The sequence below is a fragment of the Nicotiana tabacum genome, chromosome 13, assembly GCF_000715075.1.
Source record: "Nicotiana tabacum cultivar K326 chromosome 13, ASM71507v2, whole genome shotgun sequence".
Taxonomy (NCBI): domain Eukaryota; kingdom Viridiplantae; phylum Streptophyta; class Magnoliopsida; order Solanales; family Solanaceae; genus Nicotiana; species Nicotiana tabacum.
In genome coordinates, this window is record NC_134092.1 from 115,662,438 (window position 1) to 115,678,978 (window position 16,541).

The following is a 16,541-nucleotide window of genomic DNA, read 5'->3' on the forward strand; positions in this document are numbered from 1 at the left end:
TCTTTGCAAAATCTAATAACGAAGTATCACCTCCGTTTCTAACCCCAAAACCGAAGCCGCCATGCACACCATCATAACACTCGGAAGTCAACCTGATGTGGCCATTGAAGTCCCCTCCTATAAACAGCTTCTCGTTAAGCGGGATACCACGCACAACCTTGTCCAACTCATCCCAGAAACATCTTTTGACCTCCTCGCCCAATCCCACTTGAGGAGCGTATTAACTGACCACTGAAACTTCATCTTTAAGTTCATGTTATTTTTTTTATGCGATTATAATTGAGAAACGTAAAATTTTAACATAAACTATTTTTAGTCGTTTTCCTAAACTAAGACCACGACCATTATTGACATTTAGGATATCTTCACTTTCAATTATCAAACACCTCAACCAAACCAACAAACTACCCAAACTAGGACTTCTTACCTTCACCTTCAATATGTTATTATCCACCGACGAATGAACAGTCGGTGTAATTTGACATGTTACAACTTACAACTGATCATGCACCATGTTTCTCAGATTACCAACTTTTAGTGTAACATTTGTCTAACTGACTGAATACACAGAAATTATTTAGAGCATCAAAAGATAGAACTTAAAACTCTTGAATTCTCATTTATCTTCAATATAAACCAAAAATATATTGCATATATGAGCAATTATTTGCATTTATAACAAAGGAGTATACATCTTGTGCTGTAGTATTCTGAAACTATAATATGCTAAGAATTTTTATGCTCTACAATGTGGCCTGGACCAGGGAGCAGAAGGCTTGATGTGGAATTTTGAACAATGGTGTGGAAGTCATACTTCTGCTTTACCAAAGATACAGAACGTTTGGTGTGATTGATAATTAAGCTCACTTGTGCTTCTTCCCTCCAGCAAGAATACGTTGAATCTGAAGCCCTCTGCTGAAAGCCTGGTTGAAAAGCAGCCTTGTCTGGAACTCGGAGACAAATGGGAACCAAGCTAGAACAGCCACAGGTGCAAAGATCACGAGCCCCATTAGGTACTCGTATCCTCTGGCTAGAGCCTTCACAGATCCCCACATTCCTATGCCCTTCACTACTGGCCTACATGCCTGTGCTATCTGCAGGGCACACCATAAGACTTCAGATACACACACACACACACACTCTTCTTTAGTGTTCTATATATCAAAGGCAGGTAATTGTGTTTTTTAAATGCGATGAAGTAGTCAAAATTGTAAAGAATCCCTTTCACTGACACAGCCTCAATTCCACTACTATTAGTAGCAATAATGCTGAGACAAAAACCTCTCAGTGAATAACATTGAAGATAAGAAATAGTCACCTGAAGAAGAGCCCATCCAGTTGGCAAGAAGGCCAATAAGCTGGCAAAAATGTCTCCAACAGTAAGACTTAGGAATTTGAATAGCACGACAAGTGTGACTATGAAGCCAATGAACAGGAACAATTTCAGAAGCCTGAACATCAGCTGGAAATCAGCACTGAACTTCTTCCTACCCATGGACACGATCTGCAGAGAGAAAGTACAGTTTCAGAACTTGCTACAGAAAGACAACCTTTATGTGACGAGAATTTAGAGTGTCTTTCTAAAGAATGGTTTACAATGCAAGAAAGGTCTGAATGCTGACCTTCAAGACGACCATGACGAACACAATGACCAACCACGACAAACCATAAACCTGCAATCGTTGAGATGAGGATTATCATATAAGTGGGATGCCAATTCACTCCAGATATTGTATTGAAAGCTGAAAATTCAAGGGAGTTCTATTCTCAAGAGAGTTCGAGATGTACTTACAATGATACCCTTATCATTATTGGCCACATTTAGCTGATAAACAATTCCATATTGGAAAAGTAAGAAGCGCAGAGCAAGAAGAATTTCACAGAAGCGGCCAATCAAACCAGAATACTGCAGATGCTCTTGTTCCTCATCCCACCAAGACTCCCAACTCTTGGTTGCCGGAACACCAATACCTCCATGATTGCTGATCCACTTGGCCCAATCCTCCCAATCATCCACTATCTTTTGCCATTCAAAGCCTGAAGGATTAAAGAGGAAAGGAGCAAACAGCCATGAAACCACAAGGAACCACATTGAGCCACTGAGAAACAAGAAAGCTACAGAATCAGTAACAGCTGTGCCATAAATTTGATAAGCTACGAGCAAAATCAAAATTTCCAGTGCTTTGGTGAAATGGCTCCTTGAGTACATTCTGTAGTTCTCAGCAAACTTTTCGTGTCTCACGACAAAACCACGCCCAGTTGCTCTGTATTTCGCTCCACCATGTAAAATTGTGCGGCCAAAGTAATGGAGCTTTGTTCCAAGAGAGAATGTAAAGAAGACAGCAGCCAACTGCAGGTTCATGATGATGATATCACCTGCAGCAGTTCTGAAGCCTCTTTCCAGCCCAATCTCCATAACCATTGGCAGGGCCATTAATAAACCAAGTTGAACAACAGATTGTGAGGCCATTGCAGCTTTGAGAGCATCATCACCCTTGGATCTTGCAACTTTGACAATGGACTGTTCCAGTCCACTCAATGCAAGGTAGAGTTTACCATATAAAAATGCATAAACTGTGAGGACTACCAGCTGCAAGGAATAAACAAAATGATATCATAAGTATATCTTCCTTTACATCATCTCGCGGAAGCAAAAGTGATTGCCGCACATGCTTCAAAATGGAAGTAATTGCAATGTATTATGATTTTGAAGTCATGTAGCCCATACCAGGTGAGATAAAACTTTGTAGATTAATGACATCAAATGTTACAGGACTTACCATTGAGCTGATATAAAATCCAGTAGTTGTGAAATAACAGGACAGCATACGGAAAAAGTCAAAGCGATGCCCTAATCTGTACAGATCACGGCTAAGGGTCTGCTCTCCATTACCACATGCCACTTTTGCCTCAAAGAGAGAGATTTGGTTAAGACCAACATCTCGTCCCTTTCCAACTTGAATGTATTCATGGTGAGTAACATTTCCACGTCGCAATGTTGAGTTGAAGCCTACAGAGCCAAACTTTGTGAGACAATAAGGTGATCTTTTTATGCATCAATAAACATATTTCTGAAAATTACCTGCAAATATGTCCTCACTAAGATTGATACCCCTTGAAGCTTTGCTAATGCCACCGCGAGTGATGTGGAAAATTCTGTCAAATACATCTGGATGTCCATAGTGGAAGCGGACCCTAAAATCATCAAAGTAGAATATAAAAATCTCATGGCATTGTCAGAAGTCAGAAAATAGCATAAATGTAAATTATTTGGATATAAACCAAGTGAACTCTTAACCGCAAGCAAACCAGCGAAAGAAAGTCCCCACTGCTCCTGATTTAGTTTCTAACAGAAGAAAACTGTGCATTTGTCCAGGAAAGGATCTTGCTCTACTTCACATAAACAATCCAGTATACTAAGTTTCTTCCTCTCCATTTGGAGAAAGAGAAAAAGCTACTTACAATATGTTTAGTTCTTAGAAGGTTAAGGGAAGGGGAAAATAATGAGAAACTAACTGGTTTCCTTGCCCTTAGATATTGGAGAATTACTTCCAGTTGTTTGTTACAACTAGAAAGGAAGTAAAACAGATATACTCCCTCTTTCTGTCCAGTTTGGATAGATTGAGAAAGCTGACCTGGAGAGTTATCCAATTCGTCCATTTTTATTTGACATATTTATTTACTTCTCTGCCAAATAAGGGAAATGATCTATATCCCTACACCTTTACATCTAATCGTCCAACTCCTCCTCTTTTCACCCAACCACACATAGCTTTAGTTATTCAAGTCGTGACATAATGGCAGTCTTCAGCAAAAGAAGAATAAAAGTTGAACAGCACTACAGCAAATGTTTTTGCCAAAAGTTGATGCATTGATATGGAAATATAGGACTGTCTGTTGAGTAATTTAATTCATCAAGGAACCGAAGAACATACTTCAAGGGCCTTGCAAGAACTCTCTGACCAATGGTGACAAAACTTGTCTCTTGATTAGACATAAACCAAGCCAACGAAGAAACACTGCAATTTGGAAGATGCGATGCCTTATTAGACATGTCAAAACCTTGATTTAAAGAAACTAAGCAGGCTCTATAAGAAATTATTATGCAACCTTCCAGTGAAGATATGCTCACGAACACCCAATATTGTAGGTGGACGCACTCCGTGATCTTCATTAAACTCCTCAAGAAGGTTACGCATCTTTAAAGCTTCCTCCAAGTAATTGTCCTGCAAGAGAAAGCATTAAGCGACTATTTTCTGATTACTTAACAGTAAGTATTTCAACTCAGTCTAACTTCACCTGATTCATGTCAATTGTTTGAAGAGCTTCCCCACGAGAGAAGATAATTGCATGATTCTGATTTTCAGGCTTTCCTTCTCCTATCTTTGCTGCACCAGGCAACTTTATACGGTATATTTCCTTCAAACAGAGATCATAGAAGAAATCAGGCCTTGTAGTGCACAGAATAAATTACATTCAATATTTAAGATAAAAAACAATGATAACCTGATCAAGATTATCAACTGCTTTCACCAACACTGAATAGTAAACCTTCTGAGCTTTTCCACCTTCCCGTTCTTCGACTTCATCAATATATGCTACACGGAGAGAGGGGTTACTGCAAAGGTAAAGGAGAAAGCAGTTTTCAACAGTAAATACAGTTGAGTATAGGTGAATTCAACTCTTTGTAGTTTTTCTTGTTTATTTGGAAGAATAAAAACTTACTTGACCATCAAGTTCAGAATATCAGTTGCACGCCGGTCTCCATTTCGCTTCTGATTTCCATAATTCTGGCAGGTAGCGACATAAGTGAATTTCATGTCAGCCACAGCTTCTAATTGAGCATACAATGATCTTTGGCTTTTCTTATCCTCCTCAGATGGTACTGTAACAGCTTTGTATCCTTCAAGAATCTCTGCAAATAAATAGTCAAAATGCAGTGAGTTTCCAGAAAGGAATTTAGGACTTGGTGCCCTATTTCAAGCACCTAGGCAAAGTATTGGTAAAACAGACTAAGCATAAAAAACTGTTAGCTATTCAACAGTATATTTTCTCTTCTTGTTGCATCATATAAACACTCGCTACAATCTTAGATATAACAGAGTGAGAGTTTTAGAATGAAAAAGTTCTTTTGCATTCCTTCATTTATAGCTCCTGTTACCATGTAACAGAACGAGCCGCCAGAAGAAATTCTGATTATGAAAAATTAAGAGATACTTGACATATAAGACTAGTACAGAACAGGGAATTTATTAGTGTTCGCATGAAAAGTATACAGAGTTTTTCCACCTCAAAGGAACCTTAAATCCTTAAGAACTCCGAGCTCTGAGACCACACATGTATTAGAAGGTATATACATGTAGGGGTGAGCATCCTCCACTTCTAATCAAGAGGTTGTGAGTTCGAGTCACCCCAAGAGCAAGATGGGGAGTTCTTGGAGGGAGAGAGCCGAGGGTCTATCGGAAACAGCCTCTCTATCCCAGGGTAGGGGTAAGCTCTGTGTACACACTATCCTCCCGAGACCCCACTAGTGGAGCTCTGAGACCACACATGTATTAGAAGGTATATACATGTACGGGTGATTTTTGCGGGTCCTACTGTTGATTCAAATGGCTACTTGTAGAACATAGCTCGCCTGAGTAGACTTCAACTACCAATTATATCGAGCACATATCATTTGGAAAAGAAAAAATTTAGAGCAGATAACAACTATTTCTTACTAAAGAGATTTTTGCAAATCTAACTCATTATTTCTTTTATTAACAAGAACAGTCGAGGTTCTTAGCCCAAAGATAAAATCTATTTACAGGAAAATGGCTTTAAGAATATTATGGTTTACCTCCTTCTGAAGCCATGTCGAGAAATGCTTGAAGCTTCAAAGCTCTCCTGTAGTACATCATTCCTCTAACTGAAAAGAATATACAGTAACGATAAACAATCAATAGGAAACTGTTAAGTCAAAAAGTATGTGATAAGAAAAAGTCTTTGAAGGTGCCTGTTCTGCAGAGAGTCTGTCCCCTTAAGGAGGCCCAATGACGTAGCTGCAAGATGTTTTCATCATTTTCCCAGACCTCTGATTCCTTTTTACACCCAAGACGTTCCATGAAGTTATTCCATTCATCTAGAAGGAAATAAAGCGATGTCAAATAGACAAGAAAATATACCAATGAAGTAGGAAGAGGAACATCATATTGAAAGAAAGTTCGTCTTCAAGTAGTTGATAATAGAATGAAACCTGGATAAATCTTTTGGAGGTAGTAAATGATTGATACACCGTCTTCATTTTCCATCTCAAGATCACCCTTTGAGTAGACAGTTTCCTCACTGTAGTATGGCGTCATGACACTGCACATTAAAGCATATAATTGAACTTCTGAATTTTGGATGATAGTACAATGGATCGATGCGCTTCCACATTTGACAAATGAGATATTTTTAATCTTTTGAATATTAATCATCAACAAATCCGTTGGTATTTTTTCCACTATCCACATATTAATAGCGTATTTTCATGACTATAATAATGCAATGTTGCTTGCTAACTTGATATCATTGAATGTAGACTGAATAGAAACCTTATGCTCACTCCAAATATTAAATGCATGTCAGGATAGTCAAATTCAAAGGAGAACCTCAAAATTATCGGACAATCGATCTATAAACATAAGGATGTATGCCTTCGTGGATTATGAGCAGCACCTGAATGAAAGCATTTTGCGCACTCGAGGTGCACGTGGCATTTCCATGAACAATGAATTTGTGAAAAAGTGAACCCTTCTGCGTGCCTCAAGGTTTGTTGGAACTTCAACTGCTGATTCTCTTACAGTTAAGAGAAGATAAAGACGCCGAATCTGAGAAATAAATCAAGATGATGTTTCTGTTTCTATGTATCCATTAATTGAAGACAATTCATCTGATCATACACATATCAAAAGACCTGTTCTTCCCACTGTGCTGTCACTGGAGGAGGGAATGCAATAGCTGTTCTCGAGTCAGTATTAGCAAAGAGTTGTTTCCCTGAATCCCTTCCATTATGACCAAGTTCTACTAGTTCCCTGAAATAATTTACAGACCATTAAAAAAATATCAAATTGAGTATCTTAAATAACACTATTGATATGCATCTATTTATCAAAAATATTCATCCTAAAATGCGCAGAATTCACCAACCCGATTTCATTCACCATCATGTCTCGGGTCACTATTTCTAACATATCCTGCAGCGCTATGACAACGTTGTTCCTTTTAGATGGATCTCCATCTCTCTGCAACAAGAAAGAAAGTGAAATATCTAGCATATGAAGTTCCACTGCTACAGAGACACCAGTCAGCGAATTACTTACCAGTATCTCAAGTAGGTCAACAAATTTCTTGCAAAGGTTTTGCAAAGGACCTGTTCTGAAATTCGCAAGGAATGTGCTCTTTGAAATGCTGTTTTCAACTTCTTTTATGATGATTCCTATGATCCTAGACACACAAATTAGACAGATTAAGAAGATATGCATCTAATGAAGAAGTATTAAGTGTCAATTGATGCAAAAATTGGAAGGATCACAGAAAACAGCAGAAATAATGCATGAAGGTGGCAAACTACATTTAGATATGTTGCATCACCACATTATATAATGTCGCAGATATGAGCATAAACAGAGGTAACAAAACAATGGTCAGACAAAAAAAGTTGAATGAAAGAAAAGTTAGTTGGAGAGAATGCAACTGATCTTTCAAAGACATAAAACACAAGTTAAACCGGACAGTTTACAGGATAAAAAGAAAATTAGGACCTAAATGAAGCGAAAATGTAAAAGAAAAGGGACTAGTGTTATGAAATAAAAGTACCTAGCGAGTTTTTAATACAACAGTGCTATCACTGTATCTGAAAACCAAGCATTACGACATACTACAGCTAGAGAAAGTGTTGTTTGGCTTAATGAACAAAAGAAGGAGTTAGGAGAGAGGAAAGAAACAATTCCAAATGATCCTGATGGATATTCAGGAATATACTTGAACTAAGATGCATGCTGTCGTGAAGTTGAATGATGACAAAGCTAAAATAATGATTCTCAGATCTATGAATCAGCTGAAAAAGCAACCTTTTCTCAGTTTCTCCAACAACCAGGGCATTAAGAACAAGTTTAAAAGATTCATAACATTCAATAACAGCACACTTCATGTATTCATCCGCACATATGCGCTTCCAAAGGTCAGCATCTCTAGAACGAAATTGTGAAGCCATGTCCAATGCAATTGGGATCTGCAAAGGAATACAGTCAATCCATGTAGAAGAAATTTAAACAGAGGTGCACCAGCCGACAGTCTTTACCTTGCTAGCAAGCAAAAAGGGTGGCCATTGAATAACTTTCAGACTGGGGTCCGAGGAATAAGGAACAAGTAATAGGTCCATCTCCCTGAAATAATGTGCAGACAGTTCAATTCTCAATGTTAGAAGAACAACCAACTAGAAAACGAAAAGATGAGTTAAGGGACTTTTCCTATCACTTATAAGATCTTCTTCACGGAAACTGCATATAAATTCATTCCATAGCTGAGCGAATTTTGCAGCTTCACTTCTCTTACTGGGTGAAACCTAGACATCCAAAATGAATGTGTTTAATAAGACTTTCATATTTTCCAAGTCTTTGGGCAATCTATTTATCTTCATGGAAGAAGAATTAAAAGCATAGCGCACGTTAAAGGTGAGGAAAGAGAAACCTCATTAAAACTCTTGGAGAGGGAAAATCCCTTTTTGTCAGTTTTGTCAGAAGGCACCAAGTAAGAGTTGAATGCACCAGGCAGAGACTGAAATCTTGACCTTAACATGTCTAGAGTTCGTATCTGTGTAAAGGAAAAGCAACAACAAGAGCAGAACCATATATTAATAAAGATCAGCAACCTCAACAAAGTAAAAATGACAATTTTATACGATGAAAGTCTAGCTTTTCAGGAAAGCATAAAAGTTGCTTCAGGCCTAAAATAACTCAACCCACCCTTGATATTTGATGCAGCAGAACCCAGTAGTGACAATTTGAGAGATATAACCACAGTTTTTCAACCAGAAAAGGGACTACTACTTTCAATTTATTTTTATTATAGATGGATATATAGTTGCAACAATCATTATAGCAATGCAGTCCACTGACTTCCTAACCAGCCTTCATCTTTTTTTGTCAATACAGCCTTTATCACTGTCCACAAACATTTAAGTTTGGCCTAAATCTCGTTGCTGTACATAAAAGAAGATACACTTCAGATATGCCTTCAGCAATCTACTGATGATCACTCATCCGAATGCTCTATAACAACCTTCTTAATCTTGGAATATTTCCCGAATGAAAAGAAGCACATTGAATAAATAGGTTAACAAATAATTTAAGGTTGTCCCAGTTTCAACAATGCTCACTTCTGTTACCCCAAACCTGATGTTGGATTGCAATCAGGAGATTGAATTTCTGCAGCACACATAGGTTTCCAACTTCTAATATTTGCCAAGGACCATCACCAGTATGCAGTGCTCTACCCCAGATATCATAATGATTAATGAGCAGCAATAATCAAGTTATCTCTAAACTAAATTCCACTAAGATCCATTGACAGTGACTAGACATTAACCATACGAAATAGACAGAAAAATAAATGTCAATCAAGATACATTCTGAAAGTCATTACCTCACCAAGACGATCAAAGGCCCCTATAACACCACCACACAAAGTTGAGAAAATAGCATACCAAATTTGAGCATCCATAAAGTAAACCTGTATAAATTTGGATACAATATTTACTAGTAAGAAATAAACATGAAACATGTAAAAATGAAAACAAAAGCAAGACATACCAAGATAACTGGTGCCCACAGGGAAAGCACAGCCCCATAGTTGCTCCTAGCTGTACGGATAGGATATATTCATAAGCATCAATTTGAAGATACTGAATGTGAAAAAAAGGAAGTGAATTTTGGAATATATACCATCAGGGAAGAACTCATGCCAAGCATACTGAACGCGATTGATGTCCATTATCATTTTCGTGGGTTTTATAAGGGGTTTTATCTGGAGTCACATATATACCACAATTAGAAGGCAAACACATCTACCAGTCCTATTCCAAATAAGAGCAACTGAATAGGCATCCAATTACCTGAATAAAATAGCTGAAGGCAAATTTTGCACAAAGAAGTAGCACCCAGAAAAGAGTATACCTGATGCAAGAAGTGAAGCAACAATAAAGCAAGTGTAAACATAAATCAGAGGAAGATGGAAGTAAAAGACTTGTTAGCATACTTTATTAGTGCAAATTGACTTTCATGCATTCCCCTCCCAACATAAATTCTTGGCTGCAGAAAAACAAGAAGCAAGACAGTTAAATAATGTTAGCTTTAGAAAATAAAATATTGGCATATACATACAAACTACAAAGTAGTGAGATGAGCGGACAGAATGTATGAGCAATTGTGTCTTATGGAAATAGATATATCCTATTTTTGCAAACGCTAAACCATATGATCAGAGTACAAGGAAATTCACATCAAACAAATTCACCTAAAATTTGAAACATATTAAGTTTCACATAGATTCATTCAAGTTGCACCATTGATATCTAAATTTTTTCCCTTTTCCCCAGGATTTTAAGTTCTTTCAGCCATCATTTTGAAAAAGCATGGGAGCCGGCAGTATTTCAATTTAAAATTCTGGTTAAATACTGTCTATTATTTCATCTGTAGAAGATCTTCACGCTTCGTATAGGGATTCAGACCAAAAAGTGATATGTTTTATTGGTGGTTAACTAAAGGAAAATACAATAATGTTCAGACGTGGTGAAAGAAGAAGCAGAAGAATAGATAGTATTAGTAAAGAATTTGGTTTCAGCTCAAAAGATTGATTAACTGCAGATAGCACGTAAGCTTTCGTGACTGACTACAGAGGATAATAAACTGTTCTTAAGAAATTAAATATGCACTTTTATTGGTCAGAAGGTTTTTTGTTATTACCTGTGACCACCACAGTAGAAACCTTACAACAAGCCAATCCGAGTTCTCAATCCATCGACGGAGCATTGGGAATATAAACAAAACTGCAGTGAGTAAATTGGGTAGTAGGTATACAGCCACAGCCATTAGGTACAAAGGAGGAATGCCCTTCATCTTGTCCAGAAATGTCAGGGAATTTCGAATCTTCGTAAATAGCTCTGAGTTGCTTTCTTGGACATAAAACAGTGGGAGGATGACAGACCATGCAAGGCTGACGATTATCTTCAGAACATTCCTCAGTACATCTGTGAACTTCCATCTATGATAGCCCGGAAAGTTCAGAACAAGGTCCAGGATGCCTAGCATAAAGCACAAGGGATGGTTATTTTTCTACTAAACCGCTACATATTAACATGTAAAATTGGAAATAATAAGAGCAGAAAATTACACAAGATAAAAATGCTATTTCAAAGAAATTCATAATTAATTACATACTTTGGAGAAAGCGAAGAAACGCTGCTGTGATGAAAATACTGGACAAGTTGTATAAAGAATCCTTCCGAAATATATCCAACACAGAGATATCACTCCACGCAAATATGACCATGGCCTGCAAGAGTACATTACCAAAATGTCCCAAAAATGGAACAAGTATATAGTTACGAGAAAAGAAACAGTATTTAATAATCTTAACAGTTTGAATTTTCCACCTGCAAAGCCAGGACAAAGAAGGTCCAAAGACGGTCAAAGCTTCGGAAGATATGCCAAAATGATCGGGTCTCAACAAAATAGGACTTTCCCATTTTTCCAGGCTTTTTAGCAGAAGCTCCTTTTCCCTGTAGTAGCAGTCATTAGGTAAACAACTCTTCTGCTGATAGAAGAGGAAACTTCTGATGAAAGTACAAGGCATACTTGTGTGGTGTCACGTGTTGATTTGAAGAAATCACCGTCATCACGCATAGGCCAACCTAAAGAAAAGCAATCTTGCGACCTGAACAACGTATATCAAATCCAATGCTTACATAAGAAACCATTTGTCATTTTGTTACTCCCATTATCACAGTAGAATTTATTGTTCTAATTAAACTTCAAGTACCAGAAAAATTCATTGAGGTCATCATAATTGCACCAAGTTGAGTATGGTGCTTTTCCATTTTTGCTTTTCTTGGCTTCCTGGGAGGGAAAATCGTCATTAGATCATCTTGAAAAGGAAACTTGAAGTGTAAGAAAATGCAGATATTTGAGACACATTACCTTATCAATCACTCGATAAATGGGAGTAATGACCTTTCGTAGAAAAGATTCATCATCTCCACCGTAAGAAGGCTTGATATTTTCTCCAGTGACAATGCTGACATTTCCAGCTAAGAGGCCATGGAGTTCGTATGCCATCTAAATCAATAATTTTCAGAAGTTATTTTCGCATTTAAGGAAGGCTTCCACTGCAGATGTGTGTGACTGTAGGTGTATAGTGTATTTTGACATCTATAGACTCAAAGTGGTGGTATAAAAGGAGATTAATGAACCACTCACATTATGGAAGATGTAACATAGACACTCCGGCATAAAGCGAATATTAGCTGCTTCACCCCAGATTAGAAGGTAAAGGCCCATGTAAAGTATTTTTCTCTGTTGCGCTTCTTGTGGGGCTTGAGGAAGCCTAAAAGCAATAAGATTTGTTGCATGAAATGGTACTCATTATTTATGGTTTATACACTTCTAAAATCCTAAAACAGCATAAGCATATGAGAGAGTCCACTTGAAAGAAAGTATATGTATTTCCAAAATCTTACCGTAAACTGTGTTTTTTTCCCAAGTATTTACACCATGTTTTGTAGTTTTTGAACAACTTGTTCATTAGTGCGTCCACAGCTCGATCGTCAAGCTACATGGGAAACAATAGTTTATAAGAATATACTATGATTTTGTTACTTTCTTGTATACCTTTTCTTTATTGCTATAACAAATCCAGACAGATAAAGAAATGCATTTACTCTAGAGTTTAGACTAATCAATCAGACGAGACTGATAAGAAGATTAGCTAATACGAAGCATGTGCTTAAGAGCTAGACTAAAAGGTCTAGTTTATATCCAAGGTAAAATGAATAAGAAATCTTAAGAGCACCGATACAAGATATTGAATATAATGGTGAACAGAAAACACCATTATTTAGCTATATGTGATACATGCCTTGTTAAGTGGCTCAGCCTTGGGAATTAGCCTTATATGAATATTTGCAAGAAGCAAAATCAAATTCTCCCGCTGGTTTCTTACGTTATCCCTCTGCAGATAACACAAACGGGTTAACAATTTTTCATTCTGACCAAAGACCTGAGTAGAGTTTCAAGCAATTCTAATCTTATTCTTCGAATTAGAAACTATTACCTGAAACCCGAACATGGCCCTTAGCCAATCTAGAACATCCAGTTCCCCTGCTTTTTGCCTTTGTTGTTCAAATGAAGCTGGCCAATTCAAGCCACGTGTATTCGAGAGAGCAGAAACTGCCGCTTTAACCTGGTGAGGAGTTTTAAAGGGAAAGCTAAGAGTCTTTACATACTATTCCAAACTATATGTGCCTATTTTTTCTGTCTGTATGTGTTTCTGTAGTACCTCTTCAAGTTGCATAATGGACTGGGACGCTCCAGCTGAATCCAGGGGAAGAATATTATAGGGGGCATATATTTCCTTTTTGGCCTGAACATCATTTGCTGCGGCAATGATCTGTTCAATAATTCATGTCATTCAGCTCTTGCATAGAATCCTCCAGTGAATGCCAGAAAAGTTAAGAACATTTAAGTGGAACCTTCATAATTGCACAAATAATTTTTTTAATATTAGTACTGACCTCAGGAGCAACTTCTTCAACTTTTTCAGACTTATTAACAGCACAAAGAACTTCAAAAAGCACTCCAGCAGTCTGATATGCTTTGCCAAGCTGAGCTCTGTTTTCAAAAGATTAAAAAACCAAAACAAATTAGTATCAGGCCTCGCAACAAATCTATAAAAAGGATGTTTACGAAACAAAGATAGTTACAGTTACCTGTCTGCTTGTTCTCCCTTGTTAAGAGACACGACATATTGCTCATAGTATTGCTTGTAAAAGCTCTCAATCTCCCGTGCATCAGTCTTTTTCACCCGAGAAGCAAGACTCGACGCATTGTCCTGAATGAAAACAATTCCTTTAGCTAAACCCTATAATTAACAATTGGAAACAAAAGGAATTTGCTGGGAATATTGAGGACCTAGACAATTGACGCAACAATGCCCTACCGGTAATTAATCCTTATAACCCCCTAAAAATTAAAATACCCAGAGTACAATATGAAAAATTATGCACATTGTCCAAGCATTTGGAGACGACTTTGCATGAACCCGTCTTTACATTCTGAAAATTTCCATAAAAAAATAGCTGCCTGTATATATTATCCCCCCATTAAACTGAGGAACTGGTTAAACAACAGAACCGAACCGGTAAAATGCCTCTCTTTGCCACTATATAACAGAGAAAGTAACATTTTCCAATGTATAACCACTTGATTTTCTCCCTCAAGTAAGAAAAAAAACAATAAAGAGGGTATTAAAATAAGAGTTTATCTTATATACACGTATGTAAAGAAATATTTTTTTAAAATTCAATACTAGTTAAACTCTTAAAATAAATAAATGGAACCATACGTACACGCTCTAAACGTTGGAAGAGATTGGTTTTGAACTGCCGAACACCACGTCCACTTGAGGTGGGGTCTAATCTATGCGCCTTCTCAAACGCATAGAACCGACCTTAACAACAGAAAAAAATAGAGAAATTAATTGCAGAGATTCGTGTATTTGATAGGAGTAGTATATAGGTTGAATGTAATATAGCAGGTGAAGAGAGACATACATAGATAGGCGACACGAGGGCGTTCATTTTGGATCTCTCTAGCGACGCGAAGGATTGGGGCAATGGACTGGAGAGAAGAGGGAACAACCTCGTTGTCAAACACCTCCATAGAGAAGGTAGTGGTGGCGGCGCTGCGTGACGGCCGCCGAGTCAGTGACGACGGCCCCGCTCCACCCGCTACCGGTGTTTGGGGATCCATTCCCTCCGCCGGTCTCGCCGGATTCGTCATCTTTTGAATTTTTTTTCTCTCCTAAGTCAGTGTTGTCGGTAGCTTAGCTAACTGAATGTAGCTTAGGCTTCGACACCACCGCTCCCTTCCAGCTCCTCCAGCTCCGCTTTTCCTTTCTCCCTCTCTTCCGTTCAATTTCTGTTCAAAATATATACATATTCACTCATATATTCATCAATATTCACGATCAAAATTCACGAAAATTAACGCTTATGCATCCATATATATGATTAAACACATACACACATATTATCATACATTCACAATCATTATTGAACACATATCCAGTTAATTCATCAATAAACACATACATACACGTTATAGTACGTACATTCACAATCATGCATTATGCATATGCATTGGACACACACACACATGTATATTCAGGTATATATACTGATTTACTAGTCTTAATCAACTGAATTTACAATTAATCCTGTATAAAAATGAAGATCAGCTTTGATCATGATAGTCAAATATATGCATAATATATTTCGTAAATCCGTAATCATAATACGACGCATAAACAGGCTCTCGTTTCCGAAATTAATTAACGTACATATACATCTATATTCATGAACACACACATGGACACAATCGTTGACACAAACACACACTAATTAACACTAATTCCACCATAATATATTCACAAAAGTATTTCCGTATATTATCAATCAACTAAATACACAAAAACGCATACGTTTATACAATTCGTGAAGACCGAAACGACTAAGGAGACTTACGAAGCTTGACAATGAAGATAAGAAGCAGCCTCTGGCTGAAAATTAATCACCACATGCACGAGGAGAAAAATAAAAATGGAATTATTAGTTTTAGCTTAATAAATCTGAGCTTATTATAATGTACGCACATATGAAATTTCTAGAGAGAGAGATGAAATTAAAGGTGGGGAAAAGGAGAGATGAAATGAATGTTAAGGAAAAACGTACCAAGCGGAGGCCAAAAGAAAAAGAAAGAGAGAGAAGTGTCGGGATAGGGGGAGAGGAGGGAATGGAGGGAAGGATTTAAAACGCGAGAATCAGTTCAGTTGGATGGGTAGGAGTGGGAAGGAATTAACGGAGTACGTGACGGTGGAGCTTCTTTTGCGGGCAGAGACTGTTGTCAATTCTGTTACCAGTCTTTCAACCGGTGGTGGGTAAAATTTTCAGCTTTCCTTTTACCGGGGAAATGTGGAATACAAAGTAGGCGTTTGGACATAAGAATGGTAAAATTCAAAAAACTGGTGAAAAAAATTTTCAATTCAAAATAATATTTAAAACTTAGAGTTATGTTTGGACATAAAATTTAGTTTGGATTGTTTTTGAAGTTTTATGAGTGGTTTAAGTGAAAATTTTGAAAAATAATTTTTTGAAGTTTTTTAATTTTTCAAAAATTACCAAAATAGATCTTCTAAAATTGATAACACAACAAGACGTAAAATGCATGACTCACACCAGGTAGGCA

The 16,541-nt window shown here is 37.3% G+C and overlaps 1 protein-coding gene across 1 annotated transcript; it reads right to left on the reverse strand.

Moving 5' to 3' along the window:
* Positions 1-595: 595 nt before the first annotated feature.
* On the reverse strand, positions 596-15,215 carry LOC107761794 (callose synthase 5). Its single transcript, XM_075228360.1, has 42 exons — positions 14,849-15,215; positions 14,645-14,745; positions 14,006-14,127; positions 13,811-13,907; positions 13,576-13,686; positions 13,351-13,479; positions 13,156-13,248; positions 12,758-12,849; positions 12,498-12,624; positions 12,219-12,356; positions 12,061-12,137; positions 11,877-11,955; positions 11,675-11,800; positions 11,460-11,574; positions 10,986-11,323; positions 10,279-10,331; positions 10,136-10,196; positions 9,966-10,047; positions 9,834-9,883; positions 9,667-9,753; positions 8,713-8,835; positions 8,492-8,587; positions 8,324-8,407; positions 8,094-8,254; positions 7,344-7,467; positions 7,171-7,265; positions 6,938-7,055; positions 6,700-6,851; positions 6,236-6,345; positions 5,996-6,121; positions 5,840-5,908; positions 4,726-4,915; positions 4,507-4,618; positions 4,300-4,419; positions 4,111-4,226; positions 3,936-4,019; positions 3,083-3,195; positions 2,781-3,010; positions 1,793-2,590; positions 1,623-1,673; positions 1,319-1,504; positions 596-1,094 (listed from the first exon to the last, which is right to left on the reverse strand). Exons 1-42 carry the CDS (start codon positions 15,075-15,077, stop codon positions 864-866), a joined length of 5,796 nt encoding a protein of 1,931 aa, XP_075084461.1. The 5' UTR covers positions 15,078-15,215; the 3' UTR covers positions 596-863.
* Positions 15,216-16,541: the final 1,326 nt, after the last annotated feature.